This window comes from Argiope bruennichi, chromosome 4 (assembly GCF_947563725.1).
Source record: "Argiope bruennichi chromosome 4, qqArgBrue1.1, whole genome shotgun sequence".
Taxonomy (NCBI): Eukaryota; Metazoa; Arthropoda; class Arachnida; order Araneae; family Araneidae; genus Argiope; species Argiope bruennichi.
In genome coordinates, this window is record NC_079154.1 from 3,978,104 (window position 1) to 4,003,092 (window position 24,989).

Here is a 24,989-nt window from a genome sequence, read left to right on the forward strand (position 1 = left end):
AGATGATTCATAGCGATTGTCTGGATTATAAAATCCAATCAATGCTATTTGAATTAAAATGATTCTAATGATATCAACGTGTTAAAAATTTTGTATTGAATATTGAATTAAAAGAGGATTCATAGCGTTTGTCTTGATCATAAATTAGCTGTTACTACATAATGAAAAATGATTCAAACATAAATTTGATACGTGTCTGTAGAATGAGATTCAAATTCTGTTCCATTATAGCTACCAGAATTATTACAGCATGATTAAGGCTTTTAAAATAGTTTATTTCAATGCACCTTGCTATTTGGCAATTGAGATACTCCTCGTCTCTAAAAACAGGCCAAACCATTGTTTTTAAATTTGTAGATCCCGCCAGATTTCATAGATTGATAACTGTCAAGTGCGTTCGTAAAGGATAAATTTGTCAACATTTTGTTGTTGTTGTTAATACTTTTGTTTGACCACGCTTTAACATCTCTATAAACAAAACTGTCTTATCATATACATAGATTCTTAATATTTGGAAATGTGTCATTACATTTATGATGGAATGTTATATGCACTATAATAATAAATTATATTTCTGCAACATGATAGACGTCATTTCTACTTTTGATACGTTGCAGTTAAATACGCTTTCTTTACAATAAAGGAACTTTAAGTAAATCCTATATTTGTTTCAGAATAAATTAAATAGTATATAACATTTTATAGCAGAGCAATTATTTTGAATTACTTTTTATTCTACCAATTCAGATGAAGAAAATTACATATTTGCCTTTATAGTTTTCAAATGAATACTTTTAAAGAATAAAGTGAGCATAAGTGAGTGATTTAATAAAAAAAAAACCCAGCTAGAATCCAGTACATAAATGAGCATCTAATGAAGAAGGCAAAATTTTCTAATTAAATTTTTCGAATAGCTTCTACAAGTTACTGCTTTTTCATAGCACTACGGGTACATAATCCATATACCTTCTTCTAGAATAATTTGGGAATCTTCTTTATGCCGATGGTTATGAGTATTCAATATTCTACTGGTCTTCTTCTTTCACTGTCACTAAATTTCTACTCCTAGAATTAGTAATTAATTTCGCTTCACCTTCTAAGTAAGAATCCATGATTGGTAGAACCAGCATAGATGCCCTCTCTCTATTTTCTCACCGAAGAATGGGTGACTGGAAGATAGAAAAGTAGGTGACTTTGAAGATGCATACTGTTGATGCGAATAATCCGATGAAAATAGATGAAAAAGAAATACAAATTAAATTTCCTTTTCGGATAATTTTATTGAATCGCAGTATTTTTTTTTTTTTTTTTTCGAAAAAGCAAGACAGGATAGAAATACTAGAAGTTTTCTTCGAGAAATTTTCTCGGAGTGAGCAAATTTTGATTTCTATTTTCTCGCTGGATTGATGAAGTTTTATTTATCTGAACTGACACTGATGCGAGAGTTCTTATATTGTATGCTCCAAATACGAGAAAATAAAAACTCAATAAAAAAGTTAAATGAAATTTGATTTATGATCGTATTACTAAAATTATAGATCTCTGATAAATTTTGAACTTAATCTCTTCAAAAGCAGGAGTACAAGATTTACACTCGATTTTTGTTATAATGCCAGGAAGCACAAAATATGCCTTAATGTTTTAGAAATCTTAGAAAAATTATTCATGACAGATTTTTAAGGAACGATTATTAAATTCTTCTAGGTGCTGGTACTTCTTAATTTAATGCTAACATTTTGAGTTAGATGAGTTGCCAAACGAAATATTAATGAAGTGAATTACGACTAAAGCTGAATTCATCTTGGCCGACAATCAAAATTTTCGTTTGGTAGCATTTCAGATAATTATAAATTTCAGTAAATAAGTTTTTAAAATGTTGCGACTTAAATAATGGGTAAAATAATAAAAACGAAGAATAGAATTTAAAGAAAGGTGATCTATGATAGGTAGTTTACAAACTAGAACAAAAAGTAAATAGACTTACTTCTCGAATGTATTAATTATGCTATAATCATTAAAATTAGAAGCCTGTATTTCTTACACCATTGGGGCGCTTTATTTTTGGCATCATTTTAGAAAATTTACTTTTTTTTAATTCGATTCTGTTTTAAAATTGGCATTCTATTTAAATATTGCTTGACGCAAAAATTATTCAAACTGTTCTACAGCAAACAGTCAGATGCAGAGATACCAACATTAATGTATAGTTATTTTTAGGTAACAAATGCTTATTAAAATATTTTTCAAAAATTTTAATTGGTATTTTTAATGAAATCATAAAAAAATTTCTAATGCTTTTTGTCAAAAACATTGGAGTATATTATCACACAAAAACAAATTGCACAGCATTTTTAAATTCCAAAAAAATATCTTAGAAATGATGCGAATTTGATTTTCATGCAATGCCTCCTTTAATGCTTAATATATAATTAATATACACAAAATCTATTATATAGTGAGATATGCAATATATTTTTACCATTCATTCGATTATTAAATGCTTAATTGTTTGTTATAATTTTTTTGTAATGTAACCTTATATTATAAAAAAATAATAATAAATTTACATTTCAAAAATATTTAATTTTTACATGTTATTATTTCATAATAAATTAATGGAACTATTTTGCACTTTGTAATAATTTATCAAAATTTTAATAAACTAGTAAACTTGACTTAGAAAAGATGGAAAATTTACAATATAGTAAATATGCAAACGTTAAAATAAATATGTCCTTTACACAAAGTGGTTTTAGGAAGACTCTTCTATAAGTTGTGTGGTATAAAACTCTTTATATACGAAATATAATGTCTGATGCAATCATGCTAGAAATAAGTATATATCTTGTAATGCTTTAATGTCTCAGAATAGATTCTTGAATTTCTTTATTTTTTTTCTTTTGTGAAAAGTTTTGTTAGAAATAAGTATATAATCGAAAGCTGATTATTACTGAATGAAACAAAAAAGAATGTTATGAAATGATTTTGTCTGTTATAATTTTACATCAAATTTTTATTTTAATTATTGATAATCTCTTTATTCTATAATCATTTTATGTCTCTTTCAGTTCCTTCTTTTGCTTTATAGCTATTTTAATTATCTAAATAACATACATCTATCACATTTTAAAATTGCTGTTCTTTGCTTTTAAAAAGAATTTATCCTTTTTCTACCATTCTACATTTAAGTGAATGCCGAAGGTCTTGGAGCAAATTTGTATTATAAATCGAACTCGCTAATCTATTTTAAATTTACATAATGCATAGATACTAAACATAGTTGAGGAAAGTATAGAATTTCTTCTTCAACTTTATAGAAACTTTTTCACATCAGCATAAATGTTTAGTGCAATTTAGCACAAAGCCAGTATAATTATTTACATACAACTATTAAATACATAACAGAAGTTAGCAAAAAATTGCATCACTCTTATTTTAACTCCTGAAACTCGTTTTAAATTGATAATAATGAAAACGTTTTATTCACACACTGCAAGTGATTATTTAAGCCATATAATACTATTAAAGATCCGAGAAGAGAAATTAAGGTAGTTGAAATGACCCGTGACTATGTTGAAACGCCGAATTTTGGTTAAAATATTGAATATTTTTAAATAATCATTTTGATTTATGAATAATATAAAATTGTTTAAATTGTGTTTCTACGATTATTCTTTCGGAAGTTACATTCAGCTTTATATTTGCATAATTTTTGTTTCCATGTTAATCAAATTCCCTTTTCTCATATTTTAAATTTCAGTAAAATTTTCTTATGAAAAATTCCACGATTTAAAATATTTTAATTTAAAATATCATGGATATTCGTTTTTTTTTTTCTAAGTTTGGAAAATATTATCTCAATATATTTAGTAAATCCTGAATTACATATTTAAACCTTTTTAAATAAACAGATTATTAACAGTTGTTTTAATGTTTTAACACTCAGGTGGAAAAAGTTCTGGAATGGCAATAGGGGCAGTGCGTTTGTAGGGATGCCATTTGTATTGAAATGATTCATGTCAACAGGTTTCTGACGTGATTATGGTCGTTATGATGGGCATTCCTAGACTTTGAACGTGGAATAGTGTTTGAAACTAGACGCATACGGCATTACCATTTCGGGAATCGTTTTGGTATTCAACATTGAGATCCACAATGTCAAGATTGTGCTGAGAATACTTCCTTTCAGACATAATCTCCCACCATGGAGGAAGCAGTAGCCGATCGTCTTTAATTAATGACCAAGATCAGCGACATGTACTTAGAATTGTCATTGTTAATAGACAAACAAAAATGCGTGAAATAATCACAGGAATCAAAGTGGGACGTACGACGTACGTGCTCGTTAGGACAGTGCGGCGAAATTTGGATTTACTGGGCTTTGCCAGCAAAAAACCTAACTCAAGTGCCTTAACAGCACGACATCGTCTGCAGCGCCTCTCCTAAATTCATGACCATATCGATCGAACCCTATGCTACTGGAAAATCGTAGTCTAGTCATATGAATCAGGGCTTCAGTTGGTAAAATCTGGTCAGGTTGTAGAGTAGTGAAAACACCTCGAAGCCATGTACCAAGTTGTCATTATGCACCGCTCCATAATGGTGTGGGTTGTTTTTACATGGAATGGACTTGATCCTCTGGTCCAAATGAATTGGTCATTGACTGCAAATGGTTATATTCAACTACTTGGAGGCCACTTTCAAACTTTCATGGACTTCATGTACGCAAACAAAGATGAAATTTTTATGGATGACAATGTGCCATGCGATTGAGTCGGTTGGTTTGAAGAACATTCTAAACAATTTCAGCGTTTGATTTGGATACTTAGAATGCCCGATGTAAAACGCGTCGAACGTTTATGGGGCAGTTCAAGAGGATACGTCGTGTGCTAAATCTTACATCAGAAACACTTTCGCAATTAAGGACGTCTATAAGAGCAGCATCTGCAGGGGACTTCTAACAACTTATTGGAAGTAGTCCATGCCACATCGAGTGAGTGCACTTCTTCGAACAAACGAAAGTTCTACACGTTATTAGGAAGTACGACATGACTTTCGTCAACTTAGTATATAATACGAAAGAAAGAGTTATTTATTGGTCGAATCGCAGTATTTAAAGATCGGTTAGAAATACATTTTATTTCTTAGATCAAGAACCAAAGTTTAACGGATTTACTCATTTTGAGTCCCTAAACAGTGCACATTATCAGTTCCATTGTAAAATAAACTTCTCGTCCTAACGTCACATTTTAACACAATTTAATTTTTTTTTTAATTTTAGAAATTTTGTAAAAATTCTTATTTATTAGGATAATGCGGCACCTATATTTGTATACTATTATATTTTAATACTTGGTGTTTATAAATACTGTAATCATTAATAGCTAAGTGAAATTATGAATATGACCAATTATAACTTGCCCAAGTACTCTTGTTATCTTAACGCTTTAAATTCGAATCAATTGTGTTTTTTTATAAATTTATCTTGAAAAGGAAAAATAATTTTTAAAAAAAAATGGGAAAATTCTCCTATTAGCACAAAATATAATTACGCCATTTTATCATAACAATATTGTTAGGCATTTTGTGCTAATAGGGTCATAACAAATGAGAGTGATCAGCTGAAAAGTTTTCGAATGTAAAAGTTAACATATATGTTAAGTAATAATCTGAAAATTGTATGCCTTGCTTATGTATACAAAAATTAAAACACCCAAAATAAAAGCACAATTTTTTTTTTATCAAAAGCTATTTTTTGTATGATAAAAAACAAAATATTAAGCTAAAAATGTTGTGATGTTATGGTTCACAAAAAAATTGCCATTCTTTCAAATTGCATTAACAATACCAACTTAGATTCATTAACCATTCAAATCACTTTGAAGGTGCTTAGTAAAATTCAAGTAGCAAAAAATAAAAAGTATTATAAATAGTAACTCATCATAACAGAAAATAAAAGACGATCACATTTTATAGCGATACAGTCATTGTTTATTTTGACTAGATTAATCTAGAATAAAAATTCTAAACTGTTGCATATCTTCTCATTTGCATAGCGATAGGGCTGGAAGTAAATAGTTTGTACACTTTTCAAAGGGTTTTCTTTTTTTTACATAGATTCAACAAGTGGACTCATTCATCCTCAGCTGAATTGGCCAGAAGCTTAAGTGCTTCAGTTCCAATGACATTCAGCAAGTTCATTTGCAGGTATTCTGTTGATATAACACATGTCTGTATCCTACTCATGCAGTCATACCAATTTTGATAATTTATGTGCATCAAATTGTCTCAGATTTCCACACTGATAAATTTTTGATATGTTGAATTGGAATTTACTTTATGCAGAAGACAACGAGAGGTTTCATGATCACAAATGTGCTTCAATTTCGATTTGTTTTAGCCGCAGAAGGGATGACAAAAATGGTTATGAAGTTCTCCTGGGTTCTAATACATCTGAAAGCTGAGTAAGCCGCTTCTGATTGTCAATGATCCTCAGATTTCTAAAAAAAAGAAACGAACAATCAGCAAAATAAATTCTATAACTAGACAAAGTGTACAAAATTTGTACATCGAGAATTCTATTTGATTGAAATAATCAACTGCGAATTCCACGAAGACAGTGAAAAAAATGCAGAATAGTCACTAAAGTAAACAATGCAGTGAAACGACATGAGTGAGATGGCATTAATAAGAATGATCAAATATCGCAGAAACGCTCCTAAACTAATGAATTATTTGACTCAAACATTGGATCCAAGATACGACTTAAAAACAAACCTATGGTGTACTTATAGAAAGTAAGTATAAGATTTGGCGATAAAATTATTAACTTCGAATCCATTAATAACCATGCAACTGCATTATTGTAAATCCCTCAAGATACTTTTAATTTCGTGACTTCGTTTTATTTCATTTTGAAGAAGCAGGCATATGTACAAGCGATGAGCACACAGAACGGCACAGAAAGGAATGAAGAAAAAACTCTTGGACATTTTATCCCTGGTCTCATATAAACTATGATTTTGATAGGGAAAATATTTCTTTACAGTGCTAATGTATTATGAGATTTCAATCGGGATTTTCGTTACACGCGTGGACAAGGCAGGGGAAACAGAGGGAGATTTTTAAAAAGAATTTGCGTGATCAGCGGTATTTTATCTCTTCACGCGCAGTGTGGGAAAGTTAGATTTTAGCTGATTCAACAATTTAACAAAGCTTCTCTTGAATTAATTAAGTAGAGACAGTGGAATTGGATCACGAAATAAGAGAATATTTTAGAATAAAGTTACTATGGGTTAAATTAAGATAAAATCTTGAAAATTAATTAAATTGAAATTAGAGTTAAAATATCATTACATATTATATATATATATATACTTTTTGGAGCAATAAACAAGCCCCTGTATTAAATAAATAATCATGCATCGAATTACTTTTCCAAATGCAAAGCGTTAATCAACCCTAGAATTTTATTAGTGAAGTTCTGGACAACATTGAATAAAATTTGGTTTTTACATTGCATGTGCAAGGATGACAAATCTGTTTCTTCAAACTATGCAATCACAGATAATATCACTTTGTTTAATTATAAATATTTGCATTGTGCTTAATTTATGTATAATCAGTCATAGTATGACATAATAATAATAATAATAAAGATATAAAAATTACCTAATATAATTTCTAACATCCTGTTGGCATTTATTTCCAGGTGGTAGATCAAGCACTAAATGGATGAGGAAAAAAATGTGAAAAGAACATCAAATACAAAATTTAAAAACTAAGAACAAATAATTTAATTTTAATATATTCATTGTGCTTCAAAACACCTAAATATGTACAATAAAAGTTACAATAAAAAATAGCAATCGTAGATCAATATTAATATATAAAATTTTTATGTTAATAGCAGAATCTAAGCTAAATTTATATAACTACAAAACATTTAGAATTTAATTTCGTGATTTCATACATTTTCAAGCTATATATATAATTAGTTTCCCCTGGAATTTTCTGTAATTATCTCTGAAATTATTTACTAAAAGGTGGAGTTACTTAGTACAGATAACTGAGTAGATTAGTACAGATTGCTAATAATTCACAATAAAGCATTCAAAAAAATGACATCGAAGACTTTCAGCATAATGAAAGCTTATTCTATACCAACATATAAATGTTAATGAATAAAGTGTGCGTTCATTTTATAAAATGCGAACAATCTGTACAATTTCATAATCATAATGAAAATTTGAGTAAAAACGTACAAATAAAAAATTCTACATCTAGTTTATTAAATATTATAAAAAATGAATTTATATTAAAAAATTCAACATGTCTATGCAGTGAAATAATAATTTACGAAAATAAAACTTAGAAGACATACCTAAAGGTTGACTTCGACAGTGCCTTATTGTCCGTAAAGTTTGTGCAATCATATGCTGCAAAAAAATGATTTTTTCACATTTAAGAATTTTGTTCTCTATTTAATAAATTGATTTACTACTAAATAATAAGCCAATAACAAGAAAGTTGAACTTTATTATGTAGAAGAATAGAATACTAACCATCTTCTCAAAATTGAGAAGCCCCTCCATGTAGGTCTTGTTGCCCTCGTGCGAGAAGGTCATGTCCTTCAGGAGCAAGGGCATGAACGGGATGATGGGAGGGACCATCTTGGCTACGGTCAGTCTGTACCTTCGGTGGTTCCTGCGTCAAGAAACACAGAATTAGTATAAATTCTTTTACATTGTCCATTTAGCCCAAAACTTAGCCAACAACTTAGGATATTTTCAAGACATTGACTGGCATTCAAAACTTCAAACAGTATATTGGGAGTGTCATTTACCTCATGGTAATAAACAAAATTAAATACCCACTGTTATAAGAATATGCGGATGAAAATTTTGAAAAACATTTCAATAATATTGGTAGATTTTATCACATTTAAATCACTATTAAATGTGTGTAGCGATGTACCGACTGGCAAGCAAGGAAGTTTAGATGTCACGGTGATCCATTTTAGAGGAAGCCATGGAGCTAAAATCATTATTCCGTAATAGTCACTTTTTAATTCAAATGTTATGAGACGGAAGAAAAATTAATATCGTGCTCCAGTCAGGTGAAATTTATAAGATTTTGCTTCTATGGGTCAAATGAGAAATATCTAAATTTTGAGAATTAGCAATCTAAAAACCAACTTTTATAGAAACGTGCGATTATTTTTAGTCAAACTTCATTTTAAAATAACAGGATTTCTCCTTCCTCTCGAGGGTTTCTCATCTGTTTCATAATATGACTCGTATTATTTCGTCGAATTGTTAATAGACCCAAGAAATATTTCTTCCTTCTTCATTTAATCCAAAATTTAGTGCAGATATGCAATTTTGATGCAATGCCCATATCTTTTATTTCTTTTATCTAAATTATTGCAGCTTTGGATAATCGTGTTCTGAAACAAATGGATTGATAAGACTGTTTCCCCATTGATAAATTTAATCCAAAATTTGCAATCACGATTGCTTAGAAAAATTCATTCATGAAATCTTTCTTTTGGAGATATACTAATATACATATATACAAACAAACAAAATTCCAAAAACGTGGTTTTCTTTTCTTTTTTTTTATCTTATTGATTTTAAATTGCGGAAATTATTAAAATTAAGGTCGACAATTTAAAGAAGATTTCATATTTTCTATTTGCATTTTTCATATTAAAAAAAGGTAATAATTAGGATGTAAATCCTGAGATTTTTACTATATGTCCTATCCTTAATTTTAAAATAAATAGAGTTCATATTTATTATTTTTCAACTGACCGAAGGAGAACATTCATATTTCTTACTTACATTAACCCTTTATCTACTGCATTATAAACCATTGAAAATTTCTTCATAAATATATTTTTTTAGCTGTCATATTGATAATTAAAGAATATACAAGAAAAAAAATCCCCCCAGTGCGAAATTTAATCTGTTAGAGCTAATTAATTAAAGTGGTACTTAAAAGTACCGTCAGTACACTATGTATAAATTTCTTCATAATACAAAAAAATTACGGATGATATTTCTAATGAAATTTAACCTCTTAAAAATGCTAAATAACCAAAAATATTCATAAGAAAACAAAGAAATTATCAAATTGATATAATTTTATTTTATACATAATAAAGGTAGAAATTCACATTTGATGATAATCATAAAAACAATTTTTTTTTTCATTTACGCACAAAAATATATTACAAGTTGAGCATTTTTAATGTGGTTTTGATTGAATATTCTTGAGTGCGCAGAATTCACAACGTCCTCGATTCGACACGAATGGTGGCCAATGGTGTCCTCTATTTTCTAAAACAGAGGTTCCCAAACTTTTTTTTCTCGTGGACCACTTTCAAAGTTTTACTATTTTCGGCAGACCCCCTGCTGCTACATTTCTACTGTATTCCCAAAACTTCTAAAAAATATCACCCTAAATTCGAGGTGTTAAGAAGAAGAAAAAAGTAGTTCATTTTCTTGAGTCCTATTTATTAAAATAATACTTGCGGTTATACAAAATTATAAACATTTATTATTACAAACAATCAACAAAAAATCAACAATGAACTCTGAAATGTAAATCAACAATAAACAATAGGCATACTTTTAATGAGACGGATGTACTTGATGAATTGACAGCAAATTATCAATATTTGGCTTCAGTTTTGAAAGAAGTAATCTCAAATCTCCCCATTCTGTGATGTTCAATCTGCTCCTTTATTTTTGTTAACAGGTTGGTAACGGCACTATAACTTGTTTCGGCAAGATATGACGAGGGAAACGCTATCAAAAATTTCTCGAGATTTCCCACAGCCCAGGATATTTTTCGGGGATTTCTGCCTGTGGCCAAAATGTTTGATAGCCTTTTTTAAATTTCACCTTCAGTTCCTCGTTGGTGCTGAGCTCAAGTAGCTCCTCTTGTAATACCATATTCGCCTCTTCCGTTTCATCAAATGGGGTTATGATCCATGGTGGTACTTCCATCGTCAGAATATCTTCAAATCTGTTTTTGAAGTCATCATGCAGGGCATTTAAATGTCGAGCGTATGTCTGAATATCCTCATCAAGACATTCTATATGTGACAAGTGCGGAAACTGGGAGAATTCTCACCGACTAAGATTTTGCTTCATTAATTTCAATTTATCAAGACAAGCCGAAACTACACCGTTTGTTTTTATTAAATTAAGGCTATCCCCTTGTAACTTGCAAGTTAACGTCATTGAATTTTATGAACAAATCTGTTAAACACGCAATGTCCGCTTTATATTTGATCAGATTTTTTTTTAAATCTGGTGCTTTAGTTTCCAGACACTCTATCACTGATTCGAAAAGTGAGTAAAATCTCGATAAGCATGCACTTTTCGACAACCAGAGTACTTCAGTATGTAAGAGCAGTCGTTGGAAATCTTCATCATTTTCATCACACGCTAGTGCAAATAAACGGGTATTCAAAGCATTGCTTCTTATTTTATTAACTGCGTTAATCACAAATTGAAGCGATTGGTGCAATCTATCACTCAAATGTTTCGCTACAAGGTGTTGTCGGTGGCTGACACAATGAATTGCAATTAGTCCTGGTATTATTCTTTTAAGATGGCTTATAAACCCAAGATATCGCCTGAACATGGCAGGATCTCCATCTACTGCTACCGAAATAATGTTTGTAAATGGAATAGATTTTTCTGTAAAAAAATCACTCGGGACATTAAATATCGATTCGCCTATAGTATCGTGTAATTTTTCGTTTTTAGTGTTTAGTAATTTTTTGTGGACCCCCACTTACAACTTGTGAACCCCTGTTTTCTTTTCACGTCTACGTGGACCCCCGTGTGGTCTCCTACGGACTCCTGGGGGTCCACCTGGACCACTTTGGGAACCTATGTTCTAAAAGAACATCATTAGAAACAGACAAATTTCCTTTCCTTCTCTTTTTTGCACAAAAAATTTATTCCTATCCATTAGATTTAGTCACCCTTTTCGTTTTGGTTGTGGTTTTGATTTTGTTAGTAATCCTTTGGTAATGCAGCGCTTATATTCCATGGACATTTTCTCACGATACACTTCCACATATGCAATATATGAATTTACATATGCCATTTCTAGCATAGCTAAAAAAAAAAAAAGGCCTGTGTCACCATTTTTTCGATTTCCTGTCCCTAGCATAAATAGCACGTAACATGTCGGCTTTATCAATCCCGCCCCCCGTGTCCATTGTAGTCTTTTACAACACTGGGTGGGGTAACGTCAATTTTGGTACCATTTTTGAGTCTCCTTTGGACTTTGCAAGTAAAATCTAGCTTATTTTTTTTATTCCGAATGCAGAAGCAAATTCACATTCAATACTAACATTTTCAAATGCTCTTGACAATGTAAGTAAAAAATAAATAAATAATTAAAAAAATCTATAATTGAAATCTATAAAAAATACTAAAACATATTGCTACACTACACTTTCATAATTACGCTATAACAAATAGAAATACTATAGATAATTACATGGACAAAATGAAAACAAGTTTTTCTTCAACACTAAGTGTACTGGCGATACTTATAAGTACCACCGAATAATTCGACCGTTAATCACATTACATAATCTGTTATCTTATAATGTTTGAGCAAATAATATTCTAAGACAATACAGAAAGAATAAAAAAAATACAACACTTAAATTTGGTTTGATATTATATATTTATAGCAAAGAAAAGATAAGAGCGGCAATCCGTACAAAATGGCAGCAAAATAACACTATGTCCGTTCGAAAATAGCTCTCTTCCTCGCAAAATTCATCAGCCTAGAATAACTACTGCTTATCTATCATGAAAGTTAAAAGACTGTTTCTAAAACGTACCATCAGAATGTAAGTAATGGTTGTTGTGCAATAAAGTTTTAAAGTGATTGGTACTTATAAGTACCATCAGTAGATAAAGGTTAAAAGAAAATAATTCAACAACTTATACCTTTAAGTACTTTTAACCTGGAAGAAATTCCATTTCAATATTTTCCAATACTTATTTTCGAGCCTGACTACAAAAGATTTGCAAAAATTAAATGTTGTAACTTTCTACATTTGCATTTAATCTTAATTATTTTCTTTTGCATTTAATTGGATACTAAACACATACAGACAAAACGTTATGCATAGTTATATGTATAAAGCATTGAAGAAAACCCACAAAAAGTTTCTACTTTAGAACTTTTGATAGATATTCTTTAATAAAATTTCAAATCTTAAGTTTCCTTATTTAAACTTTTTTACAATGGGTGACTGGCAAAAATTTGTATAGCGAATAAGTGCGACATCTTGGATTTCAAAGATAACATTTTTTTTTCTTTGAAGGAATATATAATTTTAAAATTAGAGTTCATATTTCATTTAAAGCGAATCATTTTAAATTTATAATACATTTTAAAATTTCGTTGTGAACAGGCTAGTCAAGATCAAACCACATAAAGATCATACAATTATAAATATAATAATTGGACAGGATTATTAACACATTAGTAAAACAATCAATTGTTAATAAATTAGTAAAACACTGTCAGGTAATGCATACCGGGAAGGATCTATGAGGGCTTCAAAATCGGCGAATGTGCGTTTCAGTTTGCTGGGCAGCTTCTCCCACGTCTGACTCATGCGGCTGACGGCTACATTGCTGAGACCGAGGACGATGGCAAAAAAGCTGTTCATGTTTTGATATTCCCGGCAGCTGAAAGGGAGACGCATCATGTCATATGAAAACAGGAATATCATTTTATATTTATTTCAAAATAAAACAGTATTATCGATTAAAAGCAGGATTCATTATTCAATTTATGATTGATGAAAAGCATTATTTATTTTTAATTTTACAGCATATTCTTCTCTCCTTTCATTTTTTATAAGGAAATATTCTTTATTTGTTCTTTAATTTCTCTTTCAAATTTCGGGGTAAACCAATCATCTGAATCCACGAGTCACTTAACATTATACCAAGTAGAATTCCAGTTGTTAAATGAGAATTGCCAATAAGTAAAAATGATAGATATAGAGGTATAACGGATAAAGGATTGCAGGTGTTCTAGGCTTTACTATGGTCTTCAGGTGCAGGAAAGTAATATGAAGACAAAGCATTAGTATTTTGTTATTTTTTTATATGTCAAATATGGCAAGAAGCAAACATGCTTTGGACATCCTTTATCCTTGACAACCATGGCGAAACCACCACGATGCTAGGCACGACTTGTTCTGTTCACGCCCCTGAAGGGATAAAGAGGAAAGAAAATGGACGTTTCTTTATGAAAAATAATTTTTTAATGAAAATATAAAAATTAAACTTCCTTAAGATCTTTAATGCTGTATTGTATTTAAAGTTAAAACATTAAGGGTAAGTAAAATACTAAACATAGACCGATCTTTTTAAAAGTTTATGACCTTAAATCGAATGTATGCAGGTCACTGTTTCTTGGCTCTTATTTGATGTCTCTTGAAACACTTATTTACATTCAAATTTTTATCTTATTAATGTATTTTAATACGCTTTTAATAGCATATAGTCCTCGCCTGTAATTTTTTTAACGTATTAACTTCAATTTGTTATTCAAATCCAATGAAACGTCTATTCTTTTTCATTTAATCATCATACTGAAACAGTAAAATAGAAAAAAAAATGAAATTTTGCTTGCATACAAATGTATGTGTAAAGCGCAGATGAAGGTTTGACAATGAGGTTATCATAGTAATCTGATTGATGAAGAATCTCCAGTAACTTTACCTATACGACCAGGAGCAATGAGTCAGTCTGACCTCGATACTCCAACAGCCTGTGGTAAAACTAATTCCAATCTATCCACCGGTTTACCTAATGTTGATGAATTTTATAGAAAGCAATTTTCGATTGAAGATCTTTAATTATTTTGCGCAATCTCGGTTAAAATGAATGCCTGATTATTAAAGGACTCAATTATTTCTATGATAACCATGTAATTAAGAGAAATGTGGATCTTAATCGTCTTTTTAGACTTTATTTATGGTTTTTCTAGAAACATCAACCAACGAAATAAGTGAAATTGGATTTGGAAGGATAAATATTGGATTTCGGGGCATATTTCGATTGCAACAATTTTTAAAAGAATTTAAAACATATCTAAGTCATTTTAAAGCCTGCTAAATCAATTATATTAAACATTTAGTTGAAATTATTTAATTGTTAACGTTAGGAATTATATATGAGATACAAAATAAAAATTTCATTTCAGCTTATTTACATACAAATCAGTTAAAAATCTAATTTTATGCCTTATGCATGCTGAATAAACCAACTAATAACATACAAAAGTAAATTCATTTGTTTAATATTCATATATTATCAGCATTTCGAAAATAAAAAAATCGGGAAAAATTATTATTAAATTGTCTGCAGAATATTAAAATCATAGAGCTGAGATACTAATAGAGGGAGTGCAACCCTACTTTGGTGTAAGACAAGATAACATCAAGTGACTTTGGGACAGAATTTGTGTTCACTGTAACCGCATTCTCCATTCCCCATTATATTTCAATGGCAGATTTTTTTCTCGCTTTTAACTGTTGGATTTTAAAACTTATTTAAGCCATCGTCAACTATTGCTAAGTAATTGGATGCAAAGAAAAAGCTTCTAAGGATAGTTCTGTATCATTTCACAGGTATGTACAATAAACATATTCCGTTTATATCCATTTTAAGTCAATTTAAAATTTCGTAACCTCCATCACTCAGTGATTTTGGTGTTAAAACTGAATAATATTTCATAGTTTGGTTTAGTTATAATATTAAATTTATTTAATTTTTATTAAGCTTCATTTAAACTGATGTAACTGCATTATATTTTGTTACTTGCTTTATTTTCATCTCGAATGTGTTGCAAGTGCTTGGCTGCAAGCTTGGCGTGATTTTTTCTTGCCAATACAAGTGTTTACATAAAAACACTATTGGTATTGGTAATGGTAAAAAAACATTATTGACCGATTAATAATTGTGTGTTTATTTTAGTGCAAATAAAGTTCCTTATTATTTCCAATATGTTGTGTTTTTTTTTACCATAAATATTCGAATCGTATTATACCGTGAAAGATATTAAATCAGCATTGTGAATGAAATCGTGAAACTAAAACGTTTTATTTAAAATGTTATATAGTAAAATTTCATAAATGTGCTAGCAGTAATTGATGTTTTTATAAATTTTAATTAAGATCTAAAAAGAAATTAGTGGACATTCTAAAGATAAACTATTAAAGAAAGAAATGCTATCTTTACAGATAAAAATTTTGTCTGAATTTTAATTTTATTAATAACTTACGATATTCAGATACCCTAAAATCACCATTTTCGTAAAAATTTCGAATTTCCTTATTATTTTTTATTAAATCAACACATTTAAGATTCCAAAAATGATTTAATTTTGTTTCTGCGGTAGTTAGAAGCAAAGTTACCGCCAACACTATAAACCAGAAGAGAAATATTTAAAACTGATATTAACAAGGAGAAGGCACGAGGTTTAAAATTGAGTTCGGAATGAGATTTTATATAATGATAGTATACATTTAGAATGTTCATTAATGAAAATATTAAGACTCAATACTCAACCTTAAAACTTTCAAATTAGCTTATATACTAATAATGAAATACCCAAACGAGCGCTCGGAAGTGTAGTGGTTAGAGCACTGGCGTAGCATTCGGGTAACCTGGGTTCGATTCTGAGCTAGTTTTTTTTTGTTTTTTTTTTCTAAATTATTTTTAAATAATTTAACAGTTTTAATTAATGTCTTCTTCATTTTTTATTCAAAAATAAATATTATTCAGAATATTAAAGAAAAAAAAGACCTGGGTCACTTTTATAATCTGCTTTTATTATAATTTTTTTTATCTGCATGAGATAATGATAAAAGTATTTGAACATGTAATGTAAAATTAAAAGATGTTTTGGGGTAAAGAAAAGAAATAAAATGTTTACTTAAAGAAGAAAAATACTCACTTTTAATTAATACACAAAAACAAAGTAAAAAAGTAAACATAATTTAAATCAATAAACTCGGCTACTGATGTAAAAAAGAAAACATTATTTTCGAAACCAGTTTGCTTAGTTTTCAAAGAATGAATATATTATAAATTATTTAGGAAATATTAACCGGAACCAATGCCGGCAAACAAAACGTTGCGCGGCAGTTTTTGAGTATGCCAAGATTTGCGATATGGCGCCAAAAAAAGGCCAGATTTCTCACACGTGACTTGGCTCATGTTGCGTACACTTGTTTAGACTAGAAACAAACGACTAGCTTCCTCCATTTATATCAGCTCTATGATTAAAATAGTTTATGAAATGATAGAGAATTACACCCAAAAGCAAATGGCATTATTATTTAGATTATTTATAATTAATATATTTATAAGAATTAAAAAAATCTGAACTCACTGAGCGGCGATTTTGATGAATTTTCTAAGTAGAGTAACTCTTCGACTCAAATTGTTGCAGAGAGTCATCTCCGTGACAACCCAGTGCTGCACTTCGTTGAATCGTCTCAAAAAGACATCCAGATTGGACATGATCTTCCGAAACTGATGCCTCCCGAACACTTGATAGATGAGCTCGTACTGAAATGAAATGAAACCTCGTTGTATTAACCATAAACATCATACGACGTCTTCTAATAACCAACCATAATTGACTGTGTAGTATACAGTCTAATTGTGGTTATGTGATATATGAAGTGAGAAATTCTCAATGAGTGGGAAAATCTTAAGCGAGTTCATGTTTCTATAGAGTTTTTCACTCAAGTTATTCTCATCGGGCATTTCATTCATCATTATCTTAGAATTTTAAAAATGACACATCGTGAATTCTGAAATTAAGGAATATTTATAGCTGAATTTTGAGATAATCTCATCTGATTGACCAAGTAATACCCAATCTAATGATTCAAAAGACGATCATTTTTCGGAATATAGTTCCGATTTAGACAAGATGAATGTCAGACGAACAAAACGCAAGGAACCCTTTGTGATGGATAGTGGCTTTGAAAATGAATAGGGCATTCATGTTGCTGCAAAATCTTAATTTTTCCCAAAAGACCCAATTGCAAACAATATTTTAAGAAAGTTAGAAAACCTTATAAAAGTTACTAGTGGATCTAATAACCCACTAAGTGTTAGCTTAATATTAAAATGAAATTTTGACAATTATCGTAGTTATTTTTATACTCGAATTTCTTCTTTATCACACTTAGGAAAAATCACTGGTCATATGTACTAGCTTCTAGAAAAAAAAATTTATCACTCAATAATATGTTAATAAGAGCTAGTTGTTCGTTAATAAAACGCTGAAAAACTAATCTTAATGGAAATTTCAAAAATAAATTTTTAAAAAAATGCCAACATGGTTTTTCACATTCGAGTGTCAAATATGCAAATCAGTGTGGTAAATCTGAAAAGTATATAGCAGTTATTCGAATTGTTTGAAAGAGAGTTACAGAAGTCCCCAGTGTGGACACTCTTGCGGCTTGTGGGAATAATTCTTTTGTGATTTCGAAGCAACGGCAACATTTCCCACTTTTAGTTCTTACTTATATCTATGATTTACTTAGATTGCTGTATACAGCAGTGACGGATTTCGACAGGCAAATGCCTAGAGCCGTTGAGACGAGGGACTCACAAGTATATTTAAAAATGTTATTAACCTAGTTGCCGAATACATCTGATAAATTCAGATTATTTGAATTATAAATTATTAGATGAATGTTAACACCTTATCAAGTAAGATTTGATCTATGTTTCATTTATTTACTTCAATATTTCAGAATTTATCCACTAGATAGAGACATGAAATATCTAGCATCTGCTTAAATAATTATGCGTATATATACGAGTGCACTGTGCAAACCACTAGTCATAAAAAATAAATAAAACCTTTTTTTCTATTTTACAAACATTAATGTAAAAAATAATTTAAAATAAACCATTAACACGATGTTAAGTTTAAAATTTAAAAAGAAATTGATAAGTTTATCAAATTAGGGGTTTTACTATATGCGAATGTAGAGCTGCAAAATGCCTAACTCATATTAGTTATTTTATTTCTCCCTTCATTTTATTTTTACACACTCTCTGGAACAACGGAGAAGATATTTTTCTCATATGTCACAACATAAGAGTCATTGTGCATTTCATATTTTAACATAAAAAATGTTTCATTTTTTTAACACTTGCATCTTTTTTTGGACAATTTTAGCTATCAATTTCCACAATAATAGACCCATTAAAACCGTAATATGCAATTCAGAAATAGTTAAGAATGAATCATTTCATGGATAGTTATAATACAGACAAATACAAACATAAGCATGTAATCATCAGCAATGCATATGAATACAGGCAAGATGAATTCCAATATTCCAATAAAATATTTCGATCATGCAGTTGCTTAATGAACAATACATACCTCATGAACACATGAAAAGAGGTCCCATTCATAAACTGTCATGTTGTAAGCAATGTCTAATGAATTTAGGGTTTCCAATATAACTGCAGTTCCATCAGAAGGTCCATCTTGTTCAGGTAGAGGCATCTGTAACGTCCAATGCAAAATGGTTTATACATTTCAGTTTTTTCAAGCTGCATTTCTGTGACATTTAGCAGATGTTAAATTGATTTCATTTACATTAATTAAAAAAATTCATACTAACCAACAAATCAACTTCGTCTGCACGGGTCAGAAAAATACGTCCATTGACACTCAAACCAGTCGGTACACTAACTTCAGAGTCTTTGAAGATAACTCGTTCTAATTTTAAAAAAGAAAAAAATACTATATTGAATAGATTTGGAAACAATTTTTTTTAGATTTTTGAATAATTAGCGATATAACTTTTCATTACAAGTTATTAATGGGGAAAAACACAATTCTAGTAGTTAAAAAAAAAAATTAATTATAAAAAATTGTCTCAAATATTTCAAACTTAAATGCAAACACTTGCACAAAATTAATACTTTCCTTTTTTTTTATTGTTGTTAATTTCGCATGCTTTATTAACCAAAAAACTTCCAAATGTCTTACTTATTAGCAAGACATTTGGAGCAAATTCTTCCATTTAAAATACAATAAAAGATTATTTAAGAATTTTGAATAACACTAATAAGTAAGCAGGGACATAGCGAAGACATGATAGCTTTGAAGAACATTTGATCTATTTATTTCCACACATCTTCAATAACTTAAAAAGTGTAAATGACTTCCGGGACACGTGACTTTCTTCACCTCTTCAAAATGCTTGTCTTTAAAAAGTGATTTAAACACTAGCGGTCTCTCTCTTTCCAGCATTTCTCAAAGGTGCCTAGCAGTATTAATATAATATTAGTGGTTCAAAAGAAAATTGTAGTTCTAAAAAAATATTTTAGTTAAAAAAAGGAATATTTAAGTCATGAATATTTTATATAAATAATCGCGTGAATATTTCAAAGTTAAATGCAAAGGCTTGGACAAAATTATTTTTCTTGTGATTGTTTTTGATTCCTCTCGTAATATATAAAAAATAAAATATTTCATATTAATTATTCCATTTATATTACAATAAAAATTATTTAAAATTTTAGAATAATACTAATTAATACGCAGTGGAACAGCGGGAATCAAAGAGTTTTGAAGGAATTGATCTATGTTGTGCCAAGCACCATCCATACCTTTACAAATGTAAATGACAGCCCACTATTAGCAGAAAATACTCATCAGCATTTTTACGACATCTTTACGATATTGGTCGATATTCAGAATATAGAAAAACATCGTGGAGATATTGTAAAATATCTTGTGCTAAAGGACCCGGGGCATGTTCCCTTCTTCGCTTCATCATTATGTTCTGCCTTCAAAAATGACAGAAAACAGAAGCACTAATATTTCTCTCTCTCTCTTCGGCGTTTTTTAAGTTACCTGGGATATTAGTGTTCTCTTTGAACCAACGTCTCCTTTCATTATGTCATTGAATTTAAATGGATTATAAATATTCACTAAAGCTGAGTCTTCTTTCAACAGAGTTTTATATACACACTTCATAAAAGATGTATCAAAGAATCTTCCATATATTATAACTTAAAAATGATTATTTCAAATTTAATTATTTTTTTTATCGATAAAGCAGTAGATATTCGTTAACAGAAAAATGAATCGGTATAATATTTCACTGCAAACAATTTGTCTACTTCCATGACCGTCATAGTGGCATGGTCAAATGAATGGCAATTCATTCAATCATACATTGTTCTGAATAGATAATTTCAATAAATCTCTCACCTGCTGTAGATTTCACTTCCACCAGCAGAAGTTCATCTTTAAAGCCCAGTTTTTCAGCAGCACTTCGCTTGATGGCTTCAGCAGTGGCACCAACAGGAGTTTTAATGGTAGTATATGTGTGGTCTGAACAATAAACTCTGAATACAACTGAAAAAGAATTTAAATTATTCAGACACAATAAATTAGAACAGTAAAAAGGAGGGTACAAAGGCATATTTAATAAAACTTTTTAGCTACCTTCATCAGTGGCTTTAATGCACCTTCTGAATTCAGTTCGTTCTTCTTCCTGAGATTCGCTAGCTGATAGAAGGCGAATTTGGCCATAAGGACCAACCTTCCATCGATAACGGACACCGGTGATTTCTTTATCGTATCTATCAAAGAAAAGATCAATTTGTTATAAGCAAGTTTATAGATCTCAATTTATTGTATATATAAGTTCATAAAATATTTAAAAAATTAACTTATTTTAAGCATAAAAATATTAATTTTTTGACAAAATTTGTTTTTTATTTTTACTACTGGAAATGGATCAGAATCAAATGAAGTTCGACTAAAATATTTAAAAACTTCTTTTGGATCAGGCCAAATATCTCTGCAAAGTTTACATTTTGTTAATTATTGGCGGTTAAGTTACATTAACGTTTCGTTTTGAAGCAACACTAAGGTAATTTTGGAACGAACGTTATTTTGAACACCGGTCAAACAACAAAAACTTCGTTATCGTCATCAGTTCTGGTATTTCTATTCAAACTTCCATACAACACCAAAGGGGAGCGTTTGGTAGACGTCAAATTTAATGTGCACCATATTCGTGTATACTAAAATTCTTTAATGAAATTAAATTTAGAACATTATTCTTTCCAATCCTGAAGCCGAGAGCTTACCATTAAGCCATCATGGCCATAAACCAATGTCCAGCGTGCTCTTTTTCTGCCACTGCCCATCAATTATCATAATGTAAATATTTCGGATAACTTTTCAAAAAAGGTAAGTAATTGTCTCAATGCCACTGATGAATTTGATCACGTGGCTTAACTAAATAGACCTGGCCTTTTATTGCGCACAATAAATGCTTTTAAGAAAGTATTAGATTTCTATTGATGTCATAGTTCTGCAAAACGTTTTATAGCCATTAACAGCTACTTCAACCGGTTCGAAGGCATACAAAAATATTGAATTATCGGAATGCAGCAACAGAACAAGTAAGAATTATGAGTCCTTAAGGCCATCGCCGGCGACGTTACAATCCCTCTCATAGGTACGTTCCCTCATTAGTAGGTAGTAGCCGACATCATTCCATTTCCTTATCCATCACAGGGGCGCGAACCAATCACAATAACGGAAGCTTCTTATCCCCATATTCTGAAATGCCCCTCGAGGACACTATATAACAAACATCTCAAAAATACTTTGAATATTTCCTTAAAATATTGAAAAGAAATTTCAAATGTACAAAAGCACACACATTAATCAGACATGTAAAAAGAATCTGTTTTCTGATTCAACTCGAGTATTATTATATAAAATTATAAAAACCATAAACAATTTTGTTTACTTTTGTTTAGTTTCCAGAATCCTTGATATGACAGATAGTTCTTCATGCAAACCATACTTCTTACAGTCTTCAACAATAGCTTCATGAAGCTCCTACAAAATAAATATTTATGAATTAATAGAGTATGATGTATTTTTATGAATGACGGTAATATAATAAACAAATCAATAAATATTTATAAATGATGGTAAATATAACATAATTATTTTCTTCCTTTTTCACATAGTAGATATAACTTTTTTTAATTATGTAATCAGAAAATATCTGCAGGTTTTTGGATAACCTTTTTATTTATTTATTTATTTTTCAGACACTTTTCGTTGTGCCTAATTGTATATTCTTTATATTAGTCACGGCGATCTCTCAAATGACATAGTCCTTTCTATTTACAATACCTCAGCCTTTGATTTTATTATTATATAACTAAATTATATTTATTTCGGTACATATTTATTGACTTAATGTTGCAAAAGTACCTACTCCACAGATTTCTTGAAAATTGTTCTATTCGTATATATTAAAATTCATTTTGAAGGCCATAGAGATGCGTATTAGTCTAAGCAAATTTACATCTTCATACATAGTTATAAAAAAATGTTGCAATAGTTTGAGACCTATTATCAAAAAAAAAAAAAAAATTATGACATCTTCAAGATATTGTAGAGCATTGGGATTGAAAAACTTGGTGGAGAAATCGTACAATAACTTGTGTTAATAATTACAACTTAAAACTTGTCATTAAAAAGAAAGGAAAAAATACGCCTAATGTGATTGCAAGTTGAGGTTCGAATTCGCAACTTTAGGGTTCATAGCCGAGTAACAAAGCCACTAGACAAAAGTGTACACTCTTATCCGGAAGTTGTTATCTGGCTTATGATGTTACCACCACAACAGTCCCCCATCAGTGAGTCGGTAGAGTTTATCGCGCCAGTTATGGCGAGCGACGAACGTGATTACCGCGCCAGGCGTTATGGCGAGCGACGAACGTTGTTATCGCGCCAAGTGTTATGGCGGGCGACGGCGAGCGTGTGTGAGTGGTTGCTGCCGGTAGATGGAGCCACGACAGCTGAATGAAGGATGCGGTTGTTCAGAACCAGGATCACCAATGTGCAAGTTGAGGTTCATAGCCGAGTAACAAAGCCACTAGACAAAAGTGTACACTCTTCTCCGGAAGTTGTTATCTGGCTTATGATGTTACCACCACATGATGATGTAAAAAATAACGCTTATGATGCTCTGCATTTTAATATGGCGACTGAAGCTAAAATTTCAATAATCACAATTTCTCGAAAATCTCCAAAAATATAGACAAAAAGATCAAGAATGATTTCAAAAAATTCAAAATACAGTCAACTGATTTGAAAGTTGTATTCCATGCTCTCTTTCACACAGACCGTTCACATTATAGATTTAAAACAAAAAAATGTATAAGCATCAGCTGTTTTCTATTAATATTTTTGAAGAACAAATGGTAATGGTACAGGTACGTGGTTGGTTACAGGTACAATGCTATAATAAAACCAAAGAAAACTTTTGAAAAAAAAATTTAAAAGTTGTCGCATATGGAAATGTTTATTGAAAATAAATGTTTAATACATTATTCTTGTTGCGCAAAGTGGCCAACTTTGAATTAAAGATATATAATGCACAATTTTTTAGATAAATATTTGCTATTGATATTTTTAAATATTATTTCCTTAGTGACTTATTTCAACCACACTTTTATTGATAAAGAAGGTTTATTTTGTATAAATAAAGAATTTAAAAATATAATAAAACTATTATATTTTTTCCAAAGTTTGGTTTTTAGTTCAATATACAATAAGTAGATGGCGCTTGTGATATGAATAAATATAGAATGAGTGAGAGTGAACCTAGATCAAAAATTTCCTATCAATGGGTGGAATTAAAATTGAAAGGGTGGTTTCCTTTGCCCTACAGAAGTATTTCTCAATTAATATTTAATAATAAAAAGTTGCAATATCCCTTTTTTTTAATGTAACTAATCATATTCATTTAATCATCATCATATTCATTCATCACCATTTTAGAAATTCTATGGCGTATTTAGAGATCATATTAGAAAATCTTACATAGCCAAAAA

At 30.0% G+C, this 24,989-nt stretch overlaps 1 protein-coding gene across 4 annotated transcripts in view; it reads right to left on the reverse strand.

The window, feature by feature from the left end:
* Positions 1-5,792: 5,792 nt before the first annotated feature.
* The window catches only part of LOC129965482 (rap guanine nucleotide exchange factor 4-like), a 612,559-nt gene continuing 593,362 nt past the window's right edge, over positions 5,793-24,989 (reverse strand). For 2 of the 4 annotated variants that reach the window (XM_056079392.1, XM_056079394.1), the window contains 11 exons: positions 22,886-22,977; positions 21,565-21,701; positions 21,328-21,474; positions 19,727-19,824; positions 19,483-19,608; positions 17,461-17,639; positions 13,587-13,739; positions 8,565-8,706; positions 8,384-8,438; positions 7,672-7,726; positions 5,794-6,500 (listed from right to left, as the gene is read on the reverse strand). In XM_056079392.1, coding sequence (XP_055935367.1) covers positions 6,425-6,500; positions 7,672-7,726; positions 8,384-8,438; positions 8,565-8,706; positions 13,587-13,739; positions 17,461-17,639; positions 19,483-19,608; positions 19,727-19,824; positions 21,328-21,474; positions 21,565-21,701; positions 22,886-22,977 — 1,260 coding nt within the window. In that variant the 3' untranslated portion in view covers positions 5,794-6,424. Of the gene's footprint in view, positions 6,501-7,671; positions 7,727-8,383; positions 8,439-8,564; positions 8,707-13,586; positions 13,740-17,460; positions 17,640-19,482; positions 19,609-19,726; positions 19,825-21,327; positions 21,475-21,564; positions 21,702-22,885; positions 22,978-24,989 lie in introns of all 4 variants that reach the window. The other 2 variants (XM_056079391.1, XM_056079393.1) reach the window with 2 other exon arrangements.